The sequence below is a fragment of the Ctenocephalides felis genome, unplaced genomic scaffold (genome assembly GCF_003426905.1).
Source record: "Ctenocephalides felis isolate EL2017-DRISC unplaced genomic scaffold, ASM342690v1 CF-g0.4_SCAFFOLD_01604, whole genome shotgun sequence".
Lineage (NCBI taxonomy): Eukaryota > Metazoa > Arthropoda > Insecta > Siphonaptera > Pulicidae > Ctenocephalides > Ctenocephalides felis.
In genome coordinates this window covers 49907609-49918166 of record NW_020537758.1, presented here as the reverse complement: position 1 = coordinate 49918166, position 10558 = coordinate 49907609, and the positions used below count along the sequence as shown (strand labels likewise).

The following is a 10558-nucleotide window of genomic DNA, read 5'->3' as shown; positions in this document are numbered from 1 at the left end:
ATAAAGTAATTAGGGTCAAATCCGTCTTAATATGAGTCTACAGCTTTATTTTCAGGAATGGCCGAGTGCTAAATGTCTTTAAAAAATCTATAAAAGTCCATAAAAGTAAAATATTTATGTTTGGTATCTAACGAGTAAAAATCATGTATCTTACATCCTAATCGATGTCAAATAAAAGTATTCCAATATCTATTTTGAAGCAATATTTATGTATGGAAAATCTATTTAATATATATTTTTCTGTAAATAACAGAAAGTATGCTGCAGAAGTTCAGAAAAACTTTTTCGTTGAGATTCAATAAGAAATCGGAAGGAGAGGCTGGATTTATGCCTCCTAGCCCATCGGAAAGCATCGGAAATAAGCGCTCTGATACGCTAGAACGATACAGGTGAGCACCTTATGTAATAGATTCGCCCAAGGTAAATAAAATATTTGCTTGGAATGGAAGATTTATGTTTTAAAGAAATAAATTTAAGACTGAATTTTCTTGCAGAAATAATTGAATGTTTATCATAAAATATAATATGAAGGTATTTTGACATGGCATTGGTATGATTTGACATGACATTGGTACAGCAAATAATTTGTGGGTAACATTGATCAAAAGATATATGATCGATACTAATTAACACAGTAGCGTATAATAATGATATCCTTTAAGTTATTTTCATTTATATTTTTTTAATTTTCAATGCATACTATCATTACAAATTTCTTTTATTCCCATGTAATTTTTTATTTTCTTGTGAACTAAATATAAAAAATATAAAATATAAAAATAAATATAAAATAGTTCTAAAATTTTTCTTGTAAAATATAAATCTATAGACAAATCTATATTAATCTTTTTTTTAAATTGATATAGGTTATATTTCTCTATAAAACGTATATTTCTTACAGACCAAAGTCGTACAGAACATAAAATATAGACATAAATCTATTTTCCTCAAAAAAGTCAGCATGATTTGATGTAGATAGGATGCGTATAGGGACAAATCTATTTACCAAAGATAATATAATCGCAAAATTTTCATATATTTGCTACAAGGATCTATTATAATGAAAAATAACTTTAATTGAACTATTATGAGATATGCTATAATGATTTATAATCTTTAATTATTGCTATAATAATTTATAATCTTTAACATTGATAATATCATTACAAAGTCCCTTTATCCCCATGTAATTTTTTATTTCCCTCTAAACTAAAATAATATCGATCTAATATTTTTCAAATATAAATCTATAGACCCATCTATTATATATTGAACTTCTTTGAAAATTGATATGTGTATATTTCTTACGGTACCAAAATCGTACAGAACATAAAATATAGACATATATCTATTTTACTCAAAAAAATCAGCATAATTTGATGTAGATAGGATGCGTATAGGGATAAATCTATTTCCCGAACATAATATATTCTCAAAATTTCCATATATTTACTACAAGAGTTTATTATAATGAAAAATAACTTTAATTGAACTATTATGAGCTAACCTATAATAATTTATAATCTTTAATTGAACTATTTTGAGCTAAGCTAATGAACTATTGAACAATTAGACAACTGAAATTAAAAACAGCAAATGGTGTCGATTTATTAAGCTGAATTGCTACATTTTGATATAAATTATTTATAAGTAATAAAAATAAAGGATCAAAAGTTTATTAAAAAACGGGTCAGGTTTTCATTGTTTTCATAATTTTCAAAGCAATTCATAATCGTATTTGATGATAGTTATTTAACACGGTAATCGCCACGATATTTTCAGAAAAATATGCACATGGTATCATTATTAAATAAGAATATCAAGGAAACTTAATGTATCAAACAAAAAATTTTTTTGCCAAAAGTCCTGGCAAACTATATTTTTTTCTTTTACCAAATTGCATATGTCAAAGAGACTGACATAGAGATTATCACGAGCAAAGACAAAAACATACCAAATTGTTTTGAATTAAATCGGTCTATTTGTTTTCGAGTTCTGTGGCGATTGAATTATATCTAAAAATACATTCGTTTAATGAAAATATTTTTAATCGGATATGCTTTTGTCTGATTGGAAATTGGAATAATATTTTCAATTTAAATTCTATATCTACAAGACAATAATATTTGAGAATCGAACGAATAAAAAAGAAGAATAAAAGAGGTAGAAAATCTTTTCCTTTTATAGAGTCAGAATGATAAGCGATGACCAGTTAATTGTTAATGCCCAAACGAAGAGGGCGAATAACTTAACAACGATTTATTAATTAATGTGAATCTTTAACATTTATGTCAAGTTGGTTTTTATTAAATTCAACATAAATTTTGATTTGTAGCTTTGCAAAGTTGTGGCAGCTATATAACTATATCAATCGAATGTGGCAATGAATTTTGAGTATTATAATTATATTATTTACTTCAAAGGATTGAAATAATGTAATTTATATATATTATTTATTTTATTATTTTTTAGATTTGGTCCTTTGGTTTGGCGAGCCAGTAAAGAGAGGAAGAAGACAAAAGCTCAACGAAGCGCCAAGTGCAATAGTGGTGACAGTGGAATTCAAATCGAACCAAGCGAAGTAAATATTTTATCAATTTATATTTAAAATAATAAATAGTAGTCTGACCGGAGGCAGGTCCATGACATGAGAGAACCACAAATCAACGATTTTCCTTCCTTCCCTTGTTTCTTATTCTCATTACCATTCTGTAACCATTGATTACTTTTTATGATTTTTTATGTGCATATTTTCCTGTTCATATTTCTCCTTTGGCTTTCAGTTCTCTATATCTTCTCTTCTCGCATAAGTCACCAAACATCTGCATTCTTCTTCTTACCAATCCTTTTAATTATTCTGTTTTACCTTAGATGACCTCATGTAGAAGGCACTTTATTGGCAAAATTGGTCCAATTTAATTTTCTTTCCTTTTACTGAACGTGCTCTGTAGAGTTTTTCTTCGTCTATTTTCTCAGTTTTCTTCGTTTGTTACCTTATCTGTTCACTTTATGTTCTTCCTTCTTCTCTAGCACTACATTTCAAAACCATCCTGATAGTTTTTATTGGCCTTTTGAGACTCCATGCCTCTGATACATACAGAGCTGCAGACATAACACTTTTTAGTCTCTTCCGCAAATGAAGACTCAGTCTGCTCGTCAGTAGGTTTCTGTTCCTGGTAAATGCCGCCTTGGCGCTTGCAATCCTTGCCCTGATATCTCTTAATTTTATGCTTATTAGAAATACAAACTTCATAATTCTTATTTCCATAACTGTATTCAAAAATATATTTAAATTACTCAATTCTGATTTTTAGAACGATTATTATTATATATTTAATGCATGTAATACATTGCACTACGAAAATTTGAGACTCATTTTATTGCATATATTGGTTTTCTTCTACCATTGGCATTTAAATATTTGGCAGAATTTTTGTAATGCCCATATAAACCATAAGAAATATATTAAACTTTATATTTTGACTATGTAAATTCTTTGTGTGGTGGTACAAAATGTATTTCCCTGACAAAACTTGGAGCTGCGCCCGAATTTTGTAGCAGCATAAATGCAATAAATATATTTTAAGTTTAATAGCTTAGTATATAATATTGTTTTGTATAAGGTATGAAAAACGTGAGACCGTAACATTTTAAATTAACTACTAATACTTATCCAGGACTTGCATCTCCAGACAGGACTCTGAGAAATGGTAACTATGCATCCTGCAATAATTGAATAGTACATAACCTTAGATTATTCTTAATTTTTTATTGTTTTATTGATGAATGTTATATTTTATATATAGTGCCTATGTATAAAACACAGGTTCACTCTTAAACCTTTATACAGAAAATAACGTTCGTCAGCACTTTAAAATTAGTTTCGCAAACTTTGTGTAGGGAACTGCGTCATGCATGTTTGATTGAATTCGAAATAATGTATGAATATATTTTTATGACGGCTTAATATAATGTTTTTCTGAAATATTTTAGCTCGGAAGTTGTTCTGTGGGAGTCGATAGCTGTGATGAAGGCTGTGCGCCAGATAGTTTGACAGATTCTGGCAATGTCAGAACAAATTCGGATACGACAAGGGCTCTTTTCGAGAGATTAAAGGTAAAGAGAATGATTATTCTAAAATAATTTTAACTTTATAAATGAATGAATATTTGCATTGATCTGACCTATTTTTATATTATTATTAGAATAAATTAACTGAATAAATATTAGTCTGAATTGTAAGTTGCCTATTATTTTTTATTGCAAACAATTTGTGCAAGCCATATTAACTTCCCGAAGGAGAAGTTTATGTTTTCATCGTGCTGATTAGTTTTTGGTAAAGATCGGCCGGGCCGTTTTCTTGTAATAAAGTGTTTTCTTATGATATTAAAAAATTTTCGACATTTTTATGATTTTTTTTTGCCGGTAGATACCATAGTCTTATAGATCATACTAAAATATTACGGCCCTCCGACAAGACGTTTAGTTTTAAAAATTCTTCAAAATTTGCAAAAATTAATATCGTTTTTTTTGGCATTTGTCAAAATTAGACCTTTCATCGACGTTTTCTCAAAAACGCCTGAACCGATTTTATAAATTTAAAAGCCACTTGATGTATCTCAATGAGGACTATTGTTTGTCAGTTTTGTGCGGTGATCTGCCAAGCCGTTTCTTTGTAATTTGGAAAGAAGTGTTAAACTTTTCGTCCACATTTAAGCTTATACTACCGAACCGATTTTAAAAAATCAAAAACTGTTCGAAAGATATTTGTTGGGAATGATACTGAATAGTTTTAGGTGAAAATCTACCGTGCCGTTTTCTTGTAATTAACTGTTGCAAAAAAAAAATTAAGCTGATTTTCATGGAACTTTTTTTTGAGATATATATCATGATCTTATAGAACTTACTGAAATATTACGGTCTTACGATAAGCAGTTTAATTTAGAAATTGATCAAAGTTTGAGAAAATGAGTAGTCTTTTTGATGTTTGTTAAAATTAGAATTAGGCGATTTACTTAGTATAGCGATAGAGTACTTGATCTTAATGAACATACTAAACCATCCGGAAACCACTAATTCCTACGGAAACTGGTTTAATTACAAAAATTGTTGATTTTTGAAAATTTTCTTTTAGAAAATACTCCGAATTAACGTGATCGTTCGTGTTCAATTTGTGTAATAAATCGTCTCGGAGTGCTTTCAATCACATATAAATTAATTCATATTTTAGTGATGTCGATTATTTACACATATCAGGAAGTTCATGTAACTTGCCTCAAGGCAAAATACCAATGCCAACTAGTTTCGAAAATTATTTTTAGATCGATTTTATTGGCCTTGTGTAAAATTGTTCCATAAATCAAAAAATTCTCTTGTTTTTGCCAGGAATGAAATGTATAGATAAGTACTTAAAATGCATACGTGGGTTTAATATATAAAAAATGTGGCGGATTCCACTGGCATTTTTAACAAGGTCATCTACAGAAAGATCATAGGAGTTTGAAAAACTTAATCTTTACTATTGTTTTGTATCCATCTCATAAATCTGTCATAACAATATTCTCAAAGTTTACTTTATCTTCCAGATTGAACTCACTAAAGGAAATCGTCATCCCAACGTACGACGAGCTCATTCTGATATTAGCAGCTCAAGCAGTGGTGGTCAAAGGTTACTCCAGTGGGGTGCTAGTAGGAAATTTCAGGGACCAAGTACGCCCCTTAGACCGCACTTTGGTTCACTTCGTGCACGTCGGATGAGGAAGTCTTTGAGTCAGTGCGATATTGACAAATATGACAGCCCGCATCTTCGTAGGAAAAATAAATTAGGTATGTGTCGTGGTTTAGATTTATAATAATAATGATTGACACATTTTTATACGATAGTAGAAAATGTTAATAACATTTATATTTTAAAAAAAGGCAAACTTTGTCAACATCAATTTTAATTAAGATTTTGACCATATAATAAGAAAACAATACGTTGTTAGGCCAATGTGGAAAGTTGGTGTATTAGAAAATGACCAGCTTTGGAAATTGAAGGGTTGCATTTTACATGTTTTAATAGCATATGTGTTGAATATTAATGTAATTTGTTACAAAACGGACAAATTTTTATTGAATTTATCATTAATAGTTCAATACAATTATATAAAACATAATGTCTTTTTCTAAATGTTACTACCATCTAGGTTGTACATTGTACATATTCACAATTTATCTGACTATTTTTCAAGATGTATCTCACCATTTTTGCGTATTATAACACAAGTCTCTATAAACTAGAATGGCAAAGTGGTTTTTCATTTACAATATTGTTCCATCATTATAAATGGGATGTTAATGATGATTGATCGTCATGATGATTGAAGCACGCAAAATATTATTAAGGGTTTTAGGAAAATCTTTATGAATAAGATAATCTATTAATATTTAGCCTCATTTATTTTTTAACCCTTTCTTCTCGCGAATTGCGGAGATTTATATGCGTTTTGCCGCCTGTGCGGCGGCATGCGAGTGGAAAGGATTAATTGCCGAAGGAGAAGTTCATGCTTTCACCGAAATCCGACTTGCTAATTTCATGTTTTCTCGGCGTCTCAAATAATTTCGAATTTCTTGAGAAATTTAGAAAAATTGTGTGTGTGCGCCAAAATTTGCAACATCATTGAAGATTTTTCGAAAAAACAAAACTGAACCGATTTCCAAACTTTGAACGCTTTTTTAAGAAATTTATTAGGGGCTCGCGTTAATTAGTTTTGCGAAACATGAACCGAATTTTAAAATTGAAAAGAATTTCTAAAAATATCAGTGCTGATTAGTTTCTCGGTTCTGGTTTGTGTATTTGTTATTAATTATTGAAAATAAAATTTAACTAACATCCTAAAATATTATAGGCCTGCAAAAAGTGTGTTAACTATAAAGAGTGGAACAATGTGCTGTGTTATAATTTCAACATTCTATCGCCACAAGAAAAAAAATAGCTCAATATCAAAGTTCTCATTCTTATTCTCAAGTTTGTAACTTTCCTTAAGCAAAATGTTACTTACGTCTTATGTACAATATAAATTAATGACCAGAAATTAATACGCAATATCATTATTGCTTTTTAACTTCCCATAGGGTAAGTTATTGTAATCGTCCAAAAATCGAAATTGAAAATTTTTGCATTTCTCGACGTTTTGAAGGTTTCTGAACATTTTGGCATACCTCAGAAAAAATGGATGAGTGTGTGTAAAGTATGTAAGTATGGATACAATTTTCCAGTCACGTTTTCGGGCGCGCGGATCAACCGATTTGAATGGTTTTAAAAAACATTCGATTCCTATTTATAGGGAGATTAGTTTTTGGCAAAGGCAGGTTCAGCAGTTACGGAAAAAAGAGCAAAAAGTGCAGGAAATAGAAATCGAGTTTTTGAGAGAACGGAGCATCCGATTTGAATGATCTTAAAAACCATTCAATTAGTAATGATTGGGAGAAGTGTTTATTAGTTTTTGGCAAAGGCAGACCCAGCCATTTCGAGGATATGGAGCTAAATGTGTAAAAAATGGCAGTTTTTGAGAAAACTAAGCGTCCGATTTAAATGATTCAAAGAACTTTCTGCTTGTCTTAACAAAATAATTGATTTTTTTTTTCAAAAAAAAAAAAAATTGTATATCGAAAATAATTCAGATTTTATTTTTAATTCTGACTATAGTTCTAATATACTTTAAACAAATAATTTCACCTTTGCAATTCAGTTTATATAATTCTTATAAATATTAGACAATGTTACAATATTAATAATAATCTATTTGATAACATTTAGTATTCTTCTAACATTTCGTTACGGTACGGGAGGTTCCAGCAATTTGCCTTGAGGCACGATGCCATACACCCCACTAGTTTAATTTCATTTTGCCTAACCATAATGCTAAATCATCTCAATATATTTTTCATTGATAAATATTTACGCTTAATCATAGATTTTATAATAAATATACATAAATCAAATATTTATGTTTAATTTGAATAATCAATCAATTTTGTTTTTTTTGTTTTACACATTTTTAAATGTAGCCTAAATACAGAATTATCAATAATATTTCCTTCCGGCAAAATTATAAACATCCTCACCATATTTTTCATAAACAAAATGTATATTTTGACCAATATTTTTTTAAACAGATTTTATCAACTTTTGTAAATTCAATAAACGTAAATGGAGTATATTTTTATTAGTGGATAGGAAATCGGATTTATTCACTATGAGAATTGAAAAATATTTACCTTTTCAACAGTAACGAATCAAAATACAGACGAAGAAAGAACTTCGGAAGATGAATGTGTCAGCGATTCTGGTTCGTCACTAAGCCATACGGATTTACTAGTCATGCACGCGGCGAACGTGCAGGATTCTCAGGACTCCAGTTGTCCAGATTGCGAGGAATGTTGTCAAGCACAGGTGAGTTAATCGATAATTTGAAGAATTTTTATTAGAAATATTATATAGTTTCTATTTTTTTACTTCGCTATTATTAGTTAATTTTATTTGATATCACTGTCAATATTGCTCAATAATAAACTAATAGTTTCAGATATAAATGTCATTCAGGTTTATCATGTTATACATCGTATTTTGTTTTAATTGTAATTTCAATTATTATATTATCAGTATAATTTTCAATATCATTAACTTCCCGTAGGGTAAGTTATTGGAATGGTCCGAAAATCGAAATTGAAAATTTTTACATTTCTCGACGTTTTGAAGGTTTCTAAACATTTTGGCATACGTCAGAAAAAATGGATGTGTGTGTGCGTATGTATGTAAGTATGGATACAAATTTCCAGTCACGTTTTCGGGCGCACGGATCAATCAATTTGAATGGTTCATAAAACATTCGATTCCTATTGATAGGGAGTTGAGCTGATTAGTTTTTGGCAAAGGCAGGTCCAGCAGTTACGGAGATAAAGAGCAAAGAGTGCAGAAAATAGAAATCGAGTTTTTGAGAGAACGGAGCGATTTGAATGTTCTAAAAAACATTCAATTAGTAATGATTGCGAAAAGTGTTTATCAAATTTTGGCAAAGGCAGGCCCAGCCATTTCGAAGATACGAAGCTAAATGTGCAAAAATTACAGTTTTTGGGAGAACTAAGCATCCGATTTAAATGATTCAAAGAACTTTATGATTGTCTCAACAAAATAATTGATTTTGGAAAAAAAAATTTTTGTTTCAACTTTTTCTTTCAATTTTTTTTTTCAAAAAAAAATTTTTTTGTATACCGAAAATAATTCAAATTTTATTTTTAATTCTGACTAAAGTTCTAATATACTTTGAACAAATAATTTCAACTTTGCAATTCAGTTTATAAAATTCTTATAAATATTGGACAATGTTACAATATTAATAATCTATTTCAAAACATTCAGTATGCCTCGAACATTTCGTTACGGTACGGGAAGTTCCAGCAATTTTCCTTAAGGCATGATGCCATACACCCAACTGGTTTTTTACTATATCATATTCATGAATGTTATTTTCAGTAGTTAAAAAAGTTCTATTTCGTGATTTAGTTACTTGATGCTGTTAATTGAGGATTTATTGCGTTTTTATTTGTCTTGTATTTATAGCACATTTATATTGTTTAATGGCAATAATAACTAAGCGTAATTAATTGTATTCTTTATTCATTTAATATAAATATTATTTCTAAAATTAATTAACAATATATTGTATTAGATCATTTTATACGATGTTTAAGTGACCAACAACATATTTTTTGTAACTTTTTATTTTATGTCGGATTCAAATTCGAGATAGAATCTTACAGAAGAGGGGCAGTTTTTTTTTTTTTTTTTTTTTTATTTTATTGGCTTTATAAACTGGTACATTAGCCATATACTAAATTACATAATATCTACACTATCTCTTACATATATATCATTGTTTTATGTATATTGCATTTATAATTTTATATTATTACATTTGATGTAAATATAAAGAGCTCCATATAATCTTGTATCTGTCATCACTGTTATAAAATTAATTGGAAGGGAGATTTTTTGTTTAATTATTTCCTCCCATAGTTTTTGTCTGCCCTTTTCCCAACGTTTACACTCCATGATGATGTGCTCTGCATCCGCCCTAGTCGCTTCGCCCAAGCAGTAGCAACTAGGATCGATATCGATCCCAATTCTGCTTAGGCAGAACGGAGCGTAAGAATGATTTAGTCTTAATCTACACAATGTTGCGTAAAACGGCCGACACTCCTTAAATCCGTCATACCATGGTTTGACTGGAATTTTTCCTTGTATCATACCATAAAATTTACCTTTAATTCTAATAGATAACTGAAAATCCAATTGCCAAATGTTCCGTATGTTTGCTCTGTTAAATCTTTTTATGTCTCTATAAGATATTCCATCCGCAGCAACAGTCCCTGTATTTATTGCATCTTTGGCGCCGTTATCCGCCGCTTCGTTGCCAGCTATCCCAATATGACTTCTTACCCATACAATGCGTAACTCCCAATTTTTGATAATATCGCATGTATGTCATTTAGAGTATCTATCGTTAATAATGAC

At 29.6% G+C, this 10558-nt stretch overlaps 1 protein-coding gene across 1 annotated transcript; it reads left to right on the top strand.

Annotated features, from left to right (window-relative positions):
- Positions 1-258: 258 nt before the first annotated feature.
- Positions 259-10177, top strand: LOC113373917. Its single transcript, XM_026614184.1, has 6 exons — positions 259-389; positions 2473-2581; positions 3994-4116; positions 5586-5826; positions 8274-8437; positions 10061-10177. Exons 1-6 carry the CDS (start codon positions 259-261, stop codon positions 10175-10177), a joined length of 885 nt encoding a protein of 294 aa, XP_026469969.1.
- The last annotated feature ends 381 nt before the right edge of the window (positions 10178-10558 follow it).

Bases quoted from the DNA above. Each gene is read 5' to 3' on its own strand.
- LOC113373917 (XM_026614184.1), top strand. From the start codon at position 259: ATGCTGCAGAAGTTCAGAAAAACTTTTTCGTTGAGATTCAATAAGAAA. The intron at 2,582-3,993 runs GTAAATATTTTA...GAAATATTTTAG, and splicing joins TTCAAATCGAACCAAGCGAA to CTCGGAAGTTGTTCTGTGGG. The intron at 5,827-8,273 runs GTATGTGTCGTG...CCTTTTCAACAG, and splicing joins TCGTAGGAAAAATAAATTAG to TAACGAATCAAAATACAGAC.